We start from the raw sequence: 20828 nt of genomic DNA on the forward strand, positions 1-20828 counted from the left end.
TAGTGTTTTCAATAGGAAGCCATTCTCCAATCATTGGACATCTAATTTGTTTATAGTTTTTCATTACCACAAAAAGTGCTGCTATGTATATTTTGGTGTAAATGGACTGTTTCTTTTTCATTAGGAACCTCCTTGGGCACATGATTTGAGCCATTTTATTTGGATAATTCCAGAACCAACTTTCAAGAATAGGTTTTCTAATTCACAGCTTTAGCTGTAATACAGTAATATTCTTGGCTTTCCACAGCCCTTCCAAAGATTATTTCTGTTTTTTGTCATCTTTGTCAATTTGCTAAGTATGAGGTAAAATCTCAGGATCAATCTGATTTTTGTTTCTCTTACAAGTGATTTGGAGAACTTTGTAATTCTTCTAAGCATATCCTTTGTGCTTTTGGACATTCATATTTTTCTCAATTGTCTACACAAAAACAAAATTTTTCCCATTCTGTTCCTTCCTTTCTTATCCTAAATGTATTAATTTTGTTTTTCAATTTCATTTAATTAAAATGGCCTATTTTACCTTTGTAATTACCTCTCCTTGATTTAATTAAGAATTCATCTCCTACTCATAACTGTGAAAGGTATCTGCTCTGCTTCTCTTCTAATATTTCAAATCAAATGATATTTATTAGTCAGGTTATACATCCATTTTTTTTTAAACCCTTACCTTCTGTCTTGGAGTCAATACTGTGTATTGGCTCCAAGGCAGAAGGGCTAGGCAATGGGGGTCAAGTGACTTGCCCAGGGTCACACAGTTGGGAAGTGTCTGAGGCCAGATTTGAACCTAGGACCTCCCATCTCTAGGCTTGGTTCTCAATCCACTGAGCTACCCAGCTGCCCCCTGTATATCCATTTTGAATTTATTGTAAATCTAGCATATGTATAGCAATGAAACCACAGATCTAGAAAAATGAGGTTGGTTCAGTCGATAGAGTTCGTGGCCTCGAATCAGTTAGACCTGAGTTCAAATGTGGCCTCAGACACTTACTAGCTATGTGTTCCTAGGCAAGATCTGCCTCTGTTTCTTCATCTGTTAAATGAGCTAGAGAAGAGAATGGCAAACCACCATAGTATATTTGCCAAGAAAACTCCAAATAGGGTCATGAAGAGTTGTACACAATGAAATGATTCAATAACAAAAAGAGCAAAGAAAGAAAAATATAAGCCCAATCATTGTTGATAATGATTATTTTGAGGTACATTGTAAATCCTAAAGTGATTACTGAATTATCAAAGAGTAAATCATGTTCATTATTGTTTTAGTGTTAGATCTATATTCTCATATTCTGATTCTTTGAAATTTGGTAATCCACATATGCTAACTTTCTATTAACCAGAGAACTGTGTTCCTTTATCTTATCATAAAACTAAGTGTGTTTTATTTTTCTATAAAATAAGATATTTTGTAAGATCTACAATCCCTTCTCCCAGTATGTAACTAGTTTTTCCTCATTTATCTTGAATAAACAGTATAATGGATGATTCAATGATATTATACTTTTTTCTTCTAGGAGTGGTTTTTAGGAAAAGCATTACATGATGAACAATCGACAATCATCCACCATTATGCCTTTGCTGAAGATCCTACAGTTTTCAAATTTCCTGATTTTGCTGCAGGCTGGGCCCTTAGTCTTCCTCTTGTAAACAAGTAAGAAATAAATGGACGATTTTTTTTTGAACATGAGTTCCATGACTTGCAGATTGATTAACAAATAACCTTTTTTCCCCAAACAAATGATCCGCATTCTTAAAAATAGTTCTTTATATTTAGTTTTCTTTGTTTTTTTTGTTCAAATCTCTTATTTAAAACCTCTAATTTTTGTATTCCAACTTTACCAATATTAGACTACCAAAACTATTTCAAACGCCTCCAAAAGAAATGTTTTCATTTTCAATGAGGAAAAAAAGGGACTATATGTAAAACTGTGAATCATTAGTTCATACAACACACTTTTTAATATTTTCAATTGTTACTTTCAAAGCTTTTCTGCTTGTCTGTGTTTCCTATTGGTCTTCCTTCTATTCTTTTTGGTGCATTTTTGGAAAATACTTCAATAATTCTTTTTTCTTTCTTTTGGCAATATAGTAACTTGTTTTCCTGTCCTCTCAAATGTCCACACCCCCAAGTGAAAAAAAGAAAACTAGAATTCATGTAACAGATAAGCTTAATCAGAAAAAACAGATCCATTTATCTACCATTTCTAGAAATATGTCTTATTGTGCATCTTGAGCCCAGTAGCTCCCTGGTAGGAAATTTAGATAGCCTGCTTTATCATCCAGCCTATGGGTTCATGGTCAGTCATTTCACTGCTAAGAATTTTTAAGATTTTCAAAGTTGTTTTTATAGTGTTCATTGTGTGGGCATCAGCACAATGCTTGGCACATAGTAGGTGCTTAATAAATATTAATTCATTGGTTAGGTACGTATGATATGCTTATTAAATGTTTAATGAATTGACTAGATTTTTCTGCTTCTCACTTGGCTCTGACAAATGATATGTATTAAGAATTGTTACTGCTGCTCTAGTGCAATAATAGATAGAGTACCAGGCCTCGAGTCAGGAAGACCTGAGTTCAGATTTGGTCTCAGACACTTACTAGGTATGGGATCCTAGGCCTGAATTTCCTCCTCTGTAAAATGAGCTAGAGAAGGAAATGGCAAACCACTCTAGTATTTTTGTCAAGAGAAATTTGTCATGAAGAATTGGACATGACTGAACAGTACCCATAGTCAGAGACACACCAGACTTAGGGGTTAAAGAGCTAGGTTTTTGTCCTAGCTCTGCTTCTTATTTGCCCTCTGACCTCTTTGTGTCTCACTTTTTCCTGTATAGTGAGGATAGAAATATTCAGTCAGTCAACTGATTGAGCTATCTATCTGTCTATCATCTATATATCTATTTAATCTATCTGTCTATCCATTTATCATCTATCTGTCTATATATCTAATCTATCATCTTTTTATTCTATCTATCTATCTATCTATCTATCTATCTATCTATCTATCTATCTATCTATCTATCTATCTATCTATCTATTTATCCATCTATCTTTCTATCTGTCCATCTGTCTGTCTGCTGGTCTATCTAATCTATTATCTGTCTGTCTCATCTATCTATCTGTCTATGTATCTATCATCTATCTATCCATCAATCTATGTATCCATCTTAAAGAATAGTTATGAAGATCATGAAATAGGCCTTTGAAAGCGCTTTGAAAATTGTAGGAATGGAAGGTAAATGTTTATTAAGTACTTACTTTGTGCCAGGAAGTATGTTAAGCATTGGGGATACAAATCAAGAAAGTGAAAGACAGTTCCTGCCCTCCCAGAGCTTAGGATCTGATGGAGGAAGATAACACACAAAGGCAACGGAAAGAGATGGTGGAGATACCTGGCATAAGATGGGATGGAGAAGGAGTACACTTGGTTGGGAAATGAAGAAATGGCTGTAAAGTAGTTTTTTTCAGAGATTGACAGAGCTTTAGTAACCTGCTGATAAGGAACCTAATATAATGCCTTGAAAATAAAGTAAAATCGAACCTCCAAATGCATTTGAAATCTTAAAAGAAAATGAAACCTAATGCAGTATCTTTGAAGTCCGACAGATGGCTGAGGTGATCTGATGTTTAAATATGGGAAAGTATAAAGTTTAGAAGACAGCAAATAAATCTGTATCTGGTGTTTATATAGTGCTTTGAAGTATGCCAAGCACTTTTCGTACATTATTATCTCATCTAATCCTCATAGCCCTGGGAACTAGACCCTGCAGGGAGCGTTATTCATCAGCTGACAGATGAGAAAACTGAGACTTATAGAGGTTAAGTGGCCACATAGTTGGGAAATGTCACAAGTTAGATTTGAACTCCAAGTCCAGCACTCCATCCACATCTCCCATTTAGATCTATGCAGAAACATGGAACTGAGCTGACTGAGAGCCCAGAGATACAGTAACTGGGCATATTTTCTTTCTTGCCCTCAGCTAGTATAATAGGGTTAGAGTAGGATGGGAGGACTAGCTGGCATCTGAGGTCCCTTCCAGCTCTATGACCCTATGATACAACCTCTTCATTTTATAGATGAGGAAACTGAGGCCTGGAAAGATACTCAATACCAAAGAGATTTATTGAACTTGATTTGTCCAAAACACAAAGGTAGCAATCTGGGATTTGAACCCATGACCCAGGACTCCAAATCAAGGATTCTTTCCAATGTACTATACTGCCTCCAACCAGCCACTTCCTGACTTCAAGATTCTGTGACATGGGACTCACCTTGGGCCCTTCTAACCTTCTAGTAGTGACTAAATAATATTGATTTTTATAATTGTTCATATAATATATATAATATAATAATAACCATAATCTCACTTCCTTTCCTCTCCCTATTCTTCTTACTCTCATTTCATGATTGAAGGAGGACAGGAATAAACATTCTTCTAGTACCTAGTATGTGCCAGGTTCTGCACTAAATGCTTTACAAATATTATCTCACTTGATCCTCACAACAAACCTTTACTGTTGTCACTATGTTTTAGCTGAAGAATCTGAGGCAAACAGAGGTTTAGTGACTTGCCCAGAGTCCCACAGCTCTAAGTGTCTGAGGATTTGAACTCTAGTCTTCCCAGTACTCTGTCCATTGCACCACCTAACTGCCTCTCTATTCAAGCTATCCGAATATCATCATTTCACTGGAGGACTCAATAAGCATTTCCTGCTTAGTGATATTGAGTGGGACACTAGGTCTCTCATGGAAAACCTCTGGGTTGCGCTTTGCCTTTACTGATTGTTAAGGGAGTCCTTTTTGAAGCCAAGTGGCAGCTTTCTAAAGGTCTCTTCAGATGTCAGAAGCCTTTGGTATGGAATCCAGATTCTGAACATCTTTTGCTATATGTTAACTATTTTGGGGAACGATCTTCAACTAGATAAGATCTGATTTGGATTTTCATCCCAACATTGGATTGTATGTTTAGGGATGGATTTGAGTTGCAGTCAGTATGATTTATGGAAATGTACCCAGGACAAGTCACTTAATCCTGTCTGCCTCAGTTTTCTAATCTATAAAATGAGCTGGAGAAGGAAATGGCAAATCTTTCCAGAATCTTTGCCAAGAAAAACCACAAATGGAGTCACAAAAGTTGGACAAGAATGGAAACAACTGACCAACAATAAAAAATATTTTCAAAACTGTTCAAATATGGTTATTGTGTGCATGGGTAAGGCAAAGACTCACTGACTTCTTCTGGAATTCTCTGCCATAAAATAGTTTCAACATCATTATGCTTGGTTCACCACTTCTAAATGGGTTGTGAGTCTGGAATTTTATTTGTAAGTCAATTGTTTGGAATTCTACAAGCCTTTCCCCCACAGAAACAGTGTCATAAATGGTCCCAGGCTAGCCCACAAAAGCATAGAATTAGTTATATAGCTGAATTATATATAGTAATATACTAACGATATTTTCCTGCTATAACAATAGCAGAAGAAAGAAATGGGAAAAAAAGAGAAGAGGAAAGAATTAGTGAGAAGCAGTAGCAGTAGAAAAGGCCAGTGACAGAAGTAATAGAGATAGAAAGTCAGTCTCCTGTATTTCAGAGTTCCTTCAAAGGGATCTCTGTGGCCATGTGACCCCATCCCAATCCCTCCTACAGATTACCTGACAGGTAATCTGCATGAAGACCTCTAGTGAGGGGAACCATCACCTCCCTAAACAGCCCATTCCACTTTTGGACAACTCTGTTAGAAAGTTTGTTTTTTCCTGATGCCATGCCTTATTTTGCCTCCCTGCAACTTTTAGACATGAATTGTAATCTTGCTCTTAAGGGCCAAACAGAACTGGTTCAATCCCTCTTCCATAGGACTGTCCTTAAAATCCATGAGGACTAGTATCCTGTCTTTCCCCTGAGTCTTATCTAGGCAAAATATCTTCAATTCCTTCAATGAATGTTTCTGTGGCATGAACTTGAGATTCTTCCTCCATCTTAGGTACTCTCCAGATGCTAACCAATAACCTCCTTTGGATACTTCCCAACTAACCAGTGACCTTCCTGAAATGTATTTAGATTTAAACACAGTGCTCCAAGGAGTCAGGCTACAATGGAACTATGACTTCTTCGTGTTCAGAATCTCATAATTCTCTTCAATTAATAACATTGTCAGAGAAGGAAATAAAATTAATCTAGTATGATCTTTCCATGTTAAAAATCATGTTGGCTTTGTGATTCTTGCTTCCTTCCTACATGTTCAATAACCAGCTCTTTAATAATGTCAAATATTTAAATTAAAGTTACTGACCTATAAGTTTGCATGTATTCTATTCTCTTTTTTGAAAATCAGAATGGGGGCAGCTAGGCTAAGTGCATTGAAAGCCAGGCCTGGAGACCAGAGGTTGTGGATTCAAATTTGGCCTCAGATACTTCCTAGCAGGATCTCTTAACCCCCATTGCCTAGCCCTTACTACTCTTAAGCAGTTCTTTTTTAGTTGCAAGATATCTTTTCCATTCTTAATGATTTTTCAGATACCTCTGAAAGTTTCTCAATAGTACATCTGCCAGTGCTTTCAATATTTGAATTATGAAAGTTGTCTGCAACAAGTGATTTGAACACATTCAATGATATTAGGCACTCTGCGCTCATTTTCCTTTTTATTTTGGGTAATTAACTTCCTATCTGTTATTTCCTTTTGAGTTGAAAATACATTATAATAATAATAATTATTATTTGGCAAAGAGCACAAGGAAACAAATGATTGAATAGCTTGATTGCTTACTTTTTTAAAACTAGAAAATAAGTCTTATGACGGAGGGGATGAAGGGATGGGGAAGATAGAAGGTGCATTTGAAAGAGACATTTTTATGCTAGTTATTTATAAATCAGGAAGTCTACAAAATAACATCTGTAATTTAACTACTATTAAACAAAATATAATCATGAGTCATCTTTATCTTCATGATTTATATGATATGACTTTATCCTCTATGTATTTAGAATTGAACTTTTAAAAAACAAAACTTTTGAACAAATATAAGAGCAAGATATAATAAACAATTGAACAAAAAAATTAGTAGAATATTAAAATTTGCTGTATTTTATATACTTTGAGATATTATTTCACAGTAGTGAATAAAAGACATTAAATTTTTTTGCTATGGCTTTCTTATAGATGAAGCCAATAGTATACACTTATTAAAAGAACCAGATATCAAAATGAGATTTCTTCAATTTTATGGGAATCCTAAAACCCATCAGTGTTCCTTTAGTTCAGTTCATTCTATGAACCTCAGCTTGAAATAAAAGAAAACACTTCCAAGAAAAGTAATTTGAAATTTTTACTTTTTTCCAATAAGCTCTCAAACAAGCAAAGATAAAGGCTATATTGGAGTTATCAAAAATAGTAGATGGAAATCTCAACCTTTATCCTTTTTCTTTCTTTTTTCTTAGTTTCTTTTTTCCTGTAATTCGGTAGAAGAATATCCATTTTAAAACAAAACCTCTTTGTATTATCTTTCAAAGGTTCCAATATGTATCTTTGCAGATGATAAAATGATCCTCATTTTAAGGGTGGCTCCTTTGTGGCACATAATAGTTGGCATTCTTATGATAATAAATAAATCATTTGTGTTTTTATTCACTTGGCAGGCTGAAAGGCTTACAGTGTGCTTTTATTTTATTCTTTATACAATTTTTTAATAATAATAAAACATTGTTCATATTCTTATTTAAAATTTAAGAAATATGGTCAAATTGCTTACCAGCTCTGAGAAGTGGGAGGGGAAGGAAGGGAGGGAGACAATTTAGATCATATAACTTCAGAAAACTTTGGTTATTACAAGTAATTGGTAAGATAATATGCCACTGATAAGGTCCAGCCTCACTCACAACTCCAGGAGTTCTCAACAGGTGTCAAACGATCAGTCAAGAAAATAACAAACAGACGACAGCTGTATATTTTATGGCCATGGGCATGCTGATAGCTGCTCCACCATCCCCAGGCTTGCTGTTTATTTTTATATCCATTTTTTTGGCACACAGATACATTACCTAACACACATATCTAAATAGATATAATTGTAAAAGTGATAATTAGCTTTTAACAAATCCCTTGATTAACATTCTATATTCTTGTATTGTGATTACATATTCTTGACAGAAGAAAGGTTTCACACAAGATAGATGATTTCATCACAGGTGGCTTAATTTTTCTCATTACTCTGTGAGGAGTTTCAGCTTACAAACAATCAAGGACATTTACTTATTACTTTTAATAGAAAGAAATAATCAATCAGAAATTCTTAAAGACAATTTGACAATCATAAAATAACATTGAGGTTGAGAGGTACTGAGTACAAATCAGATTTAATATTAGACTGATCATTTTTCAGGGTTTACTAGGGAGTTTTTCAAGGGGAATAATCAAGTCACTGAGGCATGTTGAAGCTTGGTGTACCTGTACATTTTGTATGAACCTTTATGATTGATTTGTATGCTGGCTTCATGAGAATAAGTTTCTGTGAATGGGAAAGTTCTGGGCTTGGATTGGTTTTGCTGGGAATTATGTACCTAAGTAAAAGTTAACCCATGGCAGTCTTTTGGGATTGGGTTTCAGGGCCTGATTTTCTGGTGATGTTTTGGGGAAATAGAGTACAGGTATTTTGCTCTTGTATTATTCCTTCTGAGGTCAGGGGGAATAGTAATCTTGTCAATTCCATAGGTAAGGGATGTTAATGAGTGAGGTTATACAAAGGGAGACTGAGTGGGCAGTCATATTTTGCCAAGGGCCACTCTGTAGCCTCCTTAGCTACCATGAGTGACTTTGTTAAGACATCATGGCCTGATGGCTCCCAGCAATAATATATCTTTAAAAAAAAATTAAAACTTAAAAAGTACAATGTCTTTTCACTCTTTTTTTCTTTTTTTTTGTTCTTGTCAAAAAATAATTTTAATTGCCTCCATTTTCCAGGCTTACCAAGAGACTGAAAAGTGAGTCCTTGAAGTCTGACTTTACAATTGACTTAAAACATGAGGTAAGTCATATTGCATTGAGTTGAATATTCACCTAATTAAATCTGTGAAGAATTTTGGTATTGGAAAAATTCTAAGTTTGTTTGTAGTAGTTTATTTTCCCTCATGGGTCGTCAGGATTCAGTGTATTTCAATCCAGTTTTGAGTTTTTAAAGCCCAAAGGTGAAATGTTACATGTGGTTTAAAGCCAAAAGATGAGGTACTTGCTATATGTGGTTAAAATGCCTTTACTCAATCATCATCCTTGATTTTTGCAGTTTTTGACCCTCCAGCATCCTCATCTTCTTTCCTTTGGTTTTTATATAGCCCTCTCTTGATTTTGCTACAAATTCATATTCATTCCCAATCTTTTTTCCTGAATGTCAGGCCATATTGACTACCTAGACATTTGTAAGCATATCAAATAATCAGTCCAAAAAGGAACACTATGTTTCCTCTAAAACTAAACCCATTAATGTTTATGGCATGACCATCTCTGCAGTCCTATCTTCTGATTGGTTCATTCCTGCTTGGGACCACCACTTCGGGAGGTGTCCATGACATCCACGCTCACTTCTCTCCTGGATCAACTTCCATCTCTCTGCATCTTTCCACTTTACCCCGACATGGACACCTTTCACTCCATCTGCATTCCTCTTCCATCCCCCTTCTCAGTTTCCTCACTCTAGTTCTTGAGTTTTGCAAGGAAGATAGGATGTTTTCCCCTTCCTATTATTGTAGGATAGATATTATGTCTCCATATATCCTTGAGAATTGGGCAGTCTTGTTTTGCTTGTACATGTGTTTCCATCACAAATTACATCTGGCACATAGAAAACAATGATTAAAGGTCTTATCTCTCTGTCCTAGCCACTCAGGTTTATAACCTCATTGTCATCTTTGACTTCTTCTCTTCCTTCAGACTCCATATCCAACAAATTGTCAAGTCACATCCATTTTATCTCAGTGTCTCTTGCATCCATTCCCTTTTCTTGACCTATACAATTTCTACTCAATTTCAGGCTCTTGTTACCCCTTGTCTGGACTATTGAAATGAATTTCCTAGTGGGTCCTCTTGCCTCTTCTCTCTCTCCTCTCTAGTCTGCTGCTCACAGCTCTCCAGGGATATTCCTAAAACACATAGGTGACCATGTTACTCCCCTACTCAGAAATCTCTAGTCACTTTCTGTTACCTCTGGAATAAGCCAGAAGCTCCTCCAGCTGTCACTTAAAAACTTGGCTCTCGATGCGCCTGTCTGATCCTAGCTTGTATTGCTCTATTTCACCCAATATCTGTTCTCATCAAATTGGTCTGTCAGCTAGCTTTTCCCCACGTGCAACATTCCATTTCCCGGGTCCTTTCTTTTAGTAGAATCCCCAGCTCTGCGATGTACTCCCTCCCTCCCTCTGCCTCAGAAAGTCCCCAAGACTGTCAGTTGCTTGGTTCAGAAACATTTGTGGTCGACTAGAAGTGCCTTGGGCTTATAGATAGATCCCCTCTTTTGTCTATCCTGGAGCCATGGAAAGCAGGATCTAAGCCAACAATGAAAGACAAGTAATGTGGGGTAACCGAGAGGGAAGGAACAGGTACTTATTAAACACTTTTGATAGGCCAGCTTCCTGGGGCTGCTAGGTGGCACAGTGAAAAGAGCGCTGAAGTGGGAATCAGGAAGACATCTTTGTGGGTTCAAATCCAGCCTCAGACAGCCCTGCGATTCTAGGCAAGTCATTTAACCCCTGTGTGGTGCTGCTGGGCCAGACTATAATGTCAAGCAATGTTTCCCCCATCCTGCACGGGCTCAGGCAGGCAACTAAGTGGCACAGTGGATTAAATGCTGGACCTAGACCTAGGAAGACCCAAGTTCAAATGTAGCCTCAAATATACTTATTGACCATGTGACCCTGGGCAAGTTGTTTAATCATTCTCCCCTCAGTTTCCTCCTCTGTAAAATGGACATAATGATAATACCCACTTCACAGAGTGATTGTGAGGATAAAATGAGACTATTTTTAAAGCATTTTGCAAACTTTACTGCTCTATATAAATGCTAAGTTATGATTATTTAATTCAAATGTATGCCATAACACTTGTCCCTGGTAAAAGTCTTAATTGGATTTTGTTGTTTTTCTAACTTGTTCATCAAGGCAGGGGCATAAGCCTGTGATGTTGCATTAGAAATATCCCTGCAGGCAGTTTGGAACTATGCCCGTAAGGCTGTAAAACAATGCATATCTGATCCAGCAAAACCACTAGGTCTATATCCCAAAGAGATCAACAGAAGCAGGAGAGGCCCTACTGGTACAAAAATATTTATAGCAGTTCTTTTTGTGGTGGCAAAGAATTGGAATTCGAAGGGATGTCCATCAATTGGGAAATGGCTGAACAAACTGTGGTATATGATGATGATGATGGAATACTATTGTGCTATAAGGAATGATGAACAGGAGGATTTCACAAAGAGCTGGAAAGACCTCCATGAACTGATGCAGAGTAAAATAAGTGGAACCAGGTGAATATTGCACACAGTAAAGCAATATTGTGGGAGGATCCACTGGGAAAGTCTTAGCTTCTCTCAGCAATACAATGATTTGAGATAATTCTGAAGGACACGACAAAGAACGCTATCCCCTCCAGGGAAAGAACTGTTGAAGTCAGAATACAGATTAAAGCATACAACTTTTCATTTGAGTTTATTTGTATTTTTATTTGGGGGGTTGGATTTTATGAGTATTCTCTTACAACAGTGACCAATATGGACAATTTTTAAAAAAAGACAGACTTCCTCCCATCCATGAATTATCACTTTTTAGATTCTGTTTAATTCAACAAATTCTGAATCCAGGCATCACCTCTTCATATTGTCCACAAGTATATCATGAAAGGCTTTGAAAAGTATTGAGGTAGTGAAGCCCAAGTATACTATATATGCCTGTCACAGTCCCCCTTTTCTGTTTAATAACACTGTCGAGAAAAGACAGGAGATTAATCTGGCATAACCGAACTTGATGACCCATAGTCTCTTTTAGTGAGCATTGACTCCCTCCCTTTAAGATTATATTCTAGACTTTTGCCAGCATTCAACATCAAGCTTACTGGCCTCTAGTTTGAAAAACCCATTTTATGCTGTTTTGAAAAATGTGGATGACGGATTTCAGGCTCCTGCCCTTGAGCTCTTCTTTCATTCATTTCCCTAATGTTTTTCAAACACCAATGGAAGTGGCCAATATGCAGTCATGCATGCATATTTTATTTTTTGCCTTAGAACAAAATTTGTCCTGATCAGATGATTTGATCTCATGAAGGGCATCGAGGCACCTTTTTTTTTTTAAAAATATGTCCTTGTTTATTCTGTGTTTCAGTTTTGTTACATATTCCCCGATTTCAAAGATAATTTTCCTCAGTGAAGAAAATGCAAGCAAAATAAGTATTGAGTATGGTGGGGGAAGACATGAGTAATTTCCCCCCTTCTGATGGCTTGCCTGTGAATGCATTTTTCTTTTAAAGAGAAGGCCACTCAAGTGTCGATACCCAGGTTTTTTGGTGATGTAAGCAAAGCTAATGATTTCTTGCATATTTCTCTATGGTATTTTGATGAGAATTTTACTACTTACAAAATTAACATGGCCACTTAGGAATCCTTTAGTACTCAGAATATTGGTTCACCTAAAAGACTTTGTAATGAATGTATTTTAATTATTCAATGTAATTAATAATGCCATAATGTTTATGAGACTAATCTCAAGGTATTTGTTGCTTTAAGCCCTTTCTTACATTACCTATTGTTTATCATGTTCCCTTATTCATTGCCAATCATCTGTTTTATAATAGATTGCTCTCTACATTTGGGACAAAGGCAGTGGACCACATCTTACCCTCGTGCCTGAGTTTTGCACAGAGGATGTGAGCTCTCCTAAGGCTATGGGTTGTGCCACAATATTTCATACTTTTCTACCACTTTGTGTGAGTACCATATATAAAATTTCTACATTTACGTAATGTGCTTCTTGCTATCTTGGCACCTTGTAGAGTATTATAGACTTAGTGAATCCTGCTAATTTTTACAGATGGAAGACAAATGAGCAGATTCTGTGTCTAATCATTAATTTCAACTAAAATGTACTGAGCATTTGTTATGAGGACACTAAATTTGGAATCTTCATTGTGAGCCTTAGATCTCCTACTTAGAACTTTCATGACTGAGCAAGTCACTTAACTTGCCTGAGCCTCAGTTTCCCTATCTATAAAATGAGTATATTTCTTGTATAACTACAGTTTTGTGAAGAAAGATTTTTGGAAACCTTAACATACTTTTGAAGTGTAAGTTACTGTTATTATCAAGTCAAACAATGTATTCCATTCAGGCTTTTATGAAGTGCCTCCTGATCATGAAGGGCTTTGAATGCAGAGAATTTTACTTGGTAGGCAATTAGGAGTTGTTGATGGGCTTTTAACTAGAATGATAGGATCAGACCTAAGAATAAAAAAGGTAAGTCTTAAAGCAGAGTGGAAGCTCAGTTGGATATGGGAAAGAGTAGAAGTGGGAATTATGAATAGCAATTTGGAAGTCTGTCTCTATAAAAGAACCATATAAAACCATGTAAAAGAAATGATGATGATGATCATTATTGTTTTATTACTATTATAGAGAGGTAGCAGGGCATAATGGTAGACAAATGGGGTTGGAGTTAGGAAGATTGGGGATCCAGTCCCTTCTCTGGCACAGTAGCAGTGTTTCCTTAAGTGGGAAATTTACTACACTTTTGTATGCCTTAGAATTTTCCTACTAAAGAATAGATAGGCTGTGATCTTCACAGACTAAGTTCTCATTCCAGAAGTTCCTCATGCTGACAAAATCCCAAATCCTTTGTGATGTCTTATAAGCAGAAGAGCTAAGGAGGTATTTCATAGTGTAGAGATAAATCATGGCATCTGTCCTTCACATCTTTCCATCTAGAAGGAAGAAAATGCAAACATACACCATATGCTTAGTTGGCATCTTATTACATGTGCACAACAAATACTGTTTCACTAATTAAGGAGAGCACCTGGGCTCAAGTTTTTTTTTAGAAAACCCTACCTTCTGTCTTAGAATCAATACTATATACTGGTTCTAAGGCAGAGGAGCAGTAAGAGTTAGGCAGTGACTTGCCCAGGGTCAAAGAATTAGGAAGTGTCTGAGGTCAAATTTGAATCTAGGACTTTCCATCCCTAGGCTTGACTTTCAATCCTTGGGGTTCATGTGTTTTTCCTGGGATCAAGTATTTCTTGAACTACAGTAAGACACTGACTTACTGAAAACTGTCATTCTAAAAGTTGGAACCCCCCCCCCCTACTAATTGAAGATGGCCCTTGTTAGCAAATTCAGAATGTCTACAATTAAATTCAGGTGTACTAAAAACTAGACTCTAGGGGGAAGCTGGGTAGCTCAGTGGACTGCGAGCCAGGCCTAGAGATGGGAGGTCCTGGGTTCAAATATGGCTTCAGACACTTCCCAGCTGTGTGATCCTGGGCAAGTCACTTAACCCCCCCCCCCTCCCATTGCCTAGCCCTTACCACTCTTCTGCCTTAGAACCAATACACAGTTTTGATTCCAAGATAGAAGGTAAGGGTTTAAAAAACAAAACAAACTAGACTCTGTATTTAAGAGTGGAAAAGACCTTAAGATAATAGGTAGAATAGAGTGTTGTATCTGGAGTCAGGAATACCTGAATTTAATGTCTCCCTTGGACACTAATTTCATGTCCCCAGGCAAGTCACTTAAATTCTTTTTGCCTCAGTTTCCTCATATGTAAAATGAAGATAATAATAACACCTACCTGGCAGGTGTGAAAGAAAATTCTTTACTCTGTGTTGTAGATAAAATCTTATCCAAAAGTGTATTAATTTATGATTATTTTAAGTCTAAGCATATTTTTTGCCTAGAGAGAGAGAAATGCACAAACTGACACTCACCCTATTCCCTCAGACAACTCTCTAACACAAGTAATATTGAACTCTCAGTTTAGAGGATCTTGAACAAGGAATATTTCACAGTCAAGACTGTACAATGGTCATCTAGAGTTCTGGTAACATTTCAGTTAACTATTTGCTTTATCAAATAGAACACTAGTTACAAGTTTTGGCACACCCTTGGAGAATAATTTCCTAAAATAATTCATCCCTGTTTGACTACTGCCTTCAAAGATCCTCTTTTCTGGCTGGCCAAAGGTGAACTGAAAAGAGGTATTTCCTTTAGCCAGAATAATCAGAGACTTCTCTTAGGTAAAGAGTTTTTAACGTAGAGTCTACATATAGATTTCAGTGAAGGGGGATTGAGGTATCTGTGAACTTGGATGGGAAAAATTTATATCTTAATTTTCTTTAAAATTGCACTGAAATTTGCTGTTTCCTTTAGTTATGTAAAATATTCTGAGTCAGTCTTCACTAGACTGCTAAAGGGGGACAGTCCATAAAGAGATATATGGCCTTGTTTTTGGAGGACCTCTTCACTGCTTTAATTACTTTTGGGAAGGGGTCCGTCCTGGGCTGATCAGAAAGAAGAGTATATGACACTATTTTGAAATAGGTAGGTAAAGAAAGACTGATGACATTTCTATTTAACTTTAGTCCAAAGACTTCAGACGAGGATCATTTAAAAATGCATTTTTAGTATTTCTAAATGAGGAAGTTAGAGCAGACAAGGTGGTGTCTGCTTCCTCTTAAAATTCTCATGAGGAGCAAATGAGATTCTATATATATATACATAGGGCACTTTGCCAAATTTAAAGCGCTATATAAATGTTAGATGCTATCATCATCATCCAGTGCAAATCAAACATTTGTAAGAGAGAGAAATGGGGGCTCACAGATAGGTTAAGCACCTTGCTATAGTGGAATAGGACAAGAGCCCAGGTCTTGGCCTTGTCTTCTTTCACCTAGTCCATCCTGATTCATCTAATAACTCTTCCAACTAGACTTAATAAATTATTTAATTTTATTGACAATAGGCATAAAAATGTGATCCTAATTCAAATATATTCTAGTAAATGTTCCCTGTTTCTAGTTATTCTGTTTGTTAAAAATAAAAAAGAGACACTTTACTAGAATAATAGAGTGCCCTCTGTTCTTTACCTCCATTTATTTGGGGAGTGACTGTCAAAAAAGCCACTTGTATGGATTTTGGGACAGTTAATGCTTGATTTTATAATACATACTTACAAAAAACACTTCAAATTATAAATGTATGAATTTTTTTTCTTATTTCCTTGTAGGGAAATCCAGTGAAGGAGATGGATGTTTTTGTTGCTGTAAAAACATGCAAGAAGTTTCATGATGATAGAAGTATGTTCTGAATCATTTGTTTTTGTTGGATTTTTAAAATATGCTCTTCATTTTAAAAGGGCAAAACTACAGGAATCAGACTGTAACAAAAGTGACAAGCAGTGAAATTTATATGTATTAAATATGTATTATGTATTATATATGTATTAATATGTATTAAACAGTATTTCTCATTTCGACAGGTAAACTTAAAGGGTTAAGCTCAATGAATGTGAATTCAAATGTTCTTTAAAGGATGTTAAAAACCTCATTTTTATTCAAAACCAGAAAGGTTAGAGAATACTTGTCTTGGGATAATGTCAGAAATATTCAATTAATTAGAACTGTGTGGAACCTTTGCTTCTTACTGAAGTCTTGATGTCTTACTAAAATAATGGATTATGTTACATGTGTTGCCTGTGAAACGTTTGGAATATGAAAATTAAGTGGGTCCAAGGAGAATGTTTAAAGATTAGCCCTGATTCACTGCCCTCCTAGATTTCACTGTACTTTCTTCCAAAGAAAACACTTGTAATAATTGTGCTTACTAGTAAATGAAATAGAAATAAGAAAAAAAAAGATGGGAAAGGAAGATGCTTCATAAAGCAGCAATCTTATTAATCAAGCCACAGAATGGAGAATACCTTTGGAAAATACAGGCTTTTTGTTGTACAGCTAAGGAATCCTCTTGGGATGGGCAGCATAGAGCACTGGATTTGAAATTAAGGAACTTGGGTTCCAACCCTAGCTCTGCTATTTACTATGCATGCAACTTTAGACAAGTTTATTAACTTCTTGGGACCTCAGTTTCCTAATCTGCAAAATGAAGAAGTTGGTCTAGATGGTCTCTAAGCCCCTTCTAGCTCTATATGCTCCTATCCCTGCTTATACACAAAGCTTTTCTTGACTCCCCTCCTGCCCCAGCTTCTAGTGCCTCCCCTGAAAATTACTTTGCATTTATTTTGTATATACTTATATGTGTACATGTTGCCTCCACCCAGAGAATGTAAGCTCCATGGGGGCAGGAACTCTCATTTTTGTGTTTGTCTTTGTATTTCCAGTACCTGGCACATAGTAGATGCTTAATAATATCAACAGATTAATCCTCCCCAGAGTATACAAAGCAACATTAAGAAGATAATAATGATAGCTCACATTTGTGTGGCACATGAATGTTTGCAGAGCACCTTACATGTATTATTTCATTTGATCTTCTAGATAATACAATGAGGCTGTTATCACCCCATATTTAATAAATGAGGGAACTAAGGTTCAGTTAAGCAAATAGCCCAGGGCCACACAGTATCCAAGGCAGAATCTAACCCCAAGTCTTTCTGACTCAAGTTCAGTGCTCCATCTTAAGCTCTAGCTGAATTAGAAATGAAAAGTGCTGACTACTAATCCAGGCTTCCTCATCCTTCACTGCAACAGATCCCTCTCTCTGCTACATTTTTCTGTCTGTCTGAATGTCTTGTCAGTGAAGGTTTGGGCAAACCAACATGTGTTCTGAGCAGAAAATGACTGAGTCCCATAGCCTTCCTTAAAACCTCAAGCTTCCTTCTCCCTCTCATTTTGTACTTTGTCCTACAAGCTTAGGCTCAGGAGAAAAGCTTTCATCACACTCAAAGTCTCTTTGGAACCATAAATCTTGATAAAAGACCATAAGATAAGTTTCAGAGCAGCAAAATGAAAATGATTCCCAATATCTATAATAATATGCAGCATTTTGTTGGCAGACTATCAGAGTCTGTCACACCTCATTGGATAGCCATAAAAACAATTAAGAAGTTATTAATATGAGCTTTTAAAATAAAATTCAAAATATTTCCTCCTAAATGCTAAGACATGCACATGATGGTATCCTGGTCGCACACAGGATAATCAGAAATTTCTGAATACCTGGATAAAGAGAACAAGAAATGAGTAAATATGAGTTAGAATCAGCATTTTGCAAATTTGAAATATGAAAGCAATGAAAAGTAGGAGCTGTATTCCACAGAAATAAAAACAATTCACCTATTATATTAACTTTAAATATTATTTAATTTTTTAAAAATTATTAAATAAAAGAATAAATAAATAGAGCATGATAAAATGGAAAGAAGATTGGCATGGAAATAGATTCCAGTTCCACTTCTGCCACCCGTCATGCTTTTTGATGATCCAGTACAAGCTGCTTAATTTATGGACCTCATTTATAAAGTGAGTGCTCTGATCTAATGATCACTTCTAGCTTTCATAATGTATACTGCTACAACTATGGGAATTAAACAGACAAACACTTCAGCTCCCAAGCAATCTAATATATTGATTCCTTTCAACAATTGGACTCCAGGCACAAAGAAAGGTGAAAATTTGTGACTGTCCTGAAACCTAATCTATTTTCTTTTGCAATACTCATTTGAATGTAATGTGTTTGTTCAAAGAAATATTTTAATGCAAGAAGATTTCTTAGTTTCCTATGACTCCTTAAGTTTATTTTAATCTAGGAGAATCTTGCAGCTTTGGTCTTTCCTACCCCTTGCCATCCAGTTGGAAGAATCACCATGTTTTCTTCCTAAAGGACAGGAACTATTGTCATAAAGAACAAATAGTGAACCTCTGTGGCAAAGTGGAAGGGCCCCTGACTTTGGAGTCATAGGATCTGGGTTCATGTCACTAGTGACCTGTTTCATATTAGAGAAGTCATTTCATCTCAGGCTCAGTTTCCTTGTCTATGAAATGAGGAGATTGGACTAGATGGAGTCTGAGATTATTTCCCACTTTATATCTCTGATATTGTAAAAAACATTATAGTAAAGTGCAGAGCAGCACAATATGTGTTAGAGCACACAGTTAATAATACTTAATGAAGCTGATCTAGAGGACATACTCTTTTGAAGATCTGATGTAATTTAGAAGCTTATATAAGCCAACTTTTTGTTTTCCATATTAATAAGGATGGAATGAAATAAAAATCCACCCATAACCCCAAAGTATCATTTTAGCTTGAGTTGGGAATACTTGCTATCTATTTTACTAGGTATTATCAATTATTACTGAGTAGCTAAGTGGCACAGAGGATTTGTCACAAATTGTCATCGTGCATCTTTCTAAGTTTGAATCTGGCCTCAGCACTTATTAGATATGTGACCCTGGGAAAGTCATTTAGCCCTATTTGCCTCAGTTTCCTCATTTGTAAAATGAGCTGGAGAAGGAAATGGAAAACCACTCTTGGATTTTTGTCAAGAAGACCCCAAATGGGATCATGAAGAGTCAGACATGACTGAAAATGACTGAACAAATTAATTCTTAGGAAGTAGGAACTAGTAATAAGCTGCATGCTAAATTGGAAAGTATACCAGCTGTAGAATCTTAGGATCTAGGTTTGTTATAATTAAAATTAATATATCGACTAGTTATTATTTTTCATAAAATTTATTAATAGAAAAGGTAGATAAGCATAGATTAAAGTCTTATCCTTACTCTAAATTCTCAGACCACGTGTCTCCTAGCTTGCAAGCATCTCCTCTCTCCCTTTACCTGTCTCTCCCTGCCAGAGTTCATCCAAAAGCCCAGACAAGACCTGCCCCCTTTCTTATAGTGATGTTCACAGACATAACTCTAGTATGTGAAGAATATTGACGGACAGGACAGCAACCTGGGGGAGGTGCGGGGGATGAACTTCTCTTGACACAGGTTTATAAAAGTGATCAATTCCCCTTCCCCTATGAACATTAGGGGAGTAGGTATAGAATTATATAATAGCAAATTTGCTTATCATTATTATTAATAATTATTATTGTTTATTAAATAGTTAATGTCATTAATATGATGATGATAACTATAATTTATATAATTCTTCAAGGTTTTCAAGTCATCTTATAAATATTATCTCTTTGATCCTCATAATAACCCTAGAAGGTATAGATGCTATTATTATTCTCCATTTTACAGATCAGGAAAATGGGGCAGACAGGTTAAGTGGCTTGCCCAAGGTCACAAAGTTAGTGACTAATGTAAGATTTCAACTTCTGACTTATAGCTTGATAGAACCTGTTACCTAATCAGAGAGGCACAAGACAGATTTTCTAGCAGGAAAGCTAGATTGTGTAAAATATTAATAACCTCTAAGGATAGACTGAACTTTTCTCAGGAAAATTCCATTTTTTCCCTTACTGTATTTGTTATACATAGCATAAATAGAATTCAGTTTTACTTCCTGAAGTGCCCTAGCAATAAAGGAATGAAGGTCCATGTTAAAAAAAAAATGTTGTTTTCTCTTCACTTTTATACAAAGGAAAGTGAATGGAACTAGCCTCTTCGAACTCTTTATGTCTGTGACACTCTGTGACTCTTCTTGAAATATCACCTTCTTATCGATAAATAGTTTTCAGGTTAGTGTAGAAAATTCCTATCTACTCCATCCTCACAACAGCATTTTCATTAAAATCCAAACATGGGTAAGGATTTAAACAAACTTTAAACCATCTAAAGGGTAAGAAATAGCTTGAAATGTTGCAAAATACTATTTAAGTAAGGGAAAACACTG

The 20828-nt window shown here is 36.1% G+C and overlaps 1 protein-coding gene across 1 annotated transcript in view; it reads left to right on the forward strand.

Annotated features, from left to right (window-relative positions):
* The window catches only part of B3GLCT (beta 3-glucosyltransferase), a 145246-nt gene that overhangs the window by 96691 nt on the left and 27727 nt on the right, over positions 1-20828 (forward strand). The window contains exons 7-10 of the mRNA XM_007495278.3: positions 1512-1648; positions 8957-9020; positions 12827-12958; positions 16249-16318. Coding sequence (XP_007495340.2) covers positions 1512-1648; positions 8957-9020; positions 12827-12958; positions 16249-16318 — 403 coding nt within the window. The remainder of the gene's footprint in view (positions 1-1511; positions 1649-8956; positions 9021-12826; positions 12959-16248; positions 16319-20828) is intronic.

Source organism: Monodelphis domestica, chromosome 4, assembly GCF_027887165.1.
Source record: "Monodelphis domestica isolate mMonDom1 chromosome 4, mMonDom1.pri, whole genome shotgun sequence".
NCBI lineage: Eukaryota > Metazoa > Chordata > Mammalia > Didelphimorphia > Didelphidae > Monodelphis > Monodelphis domestica.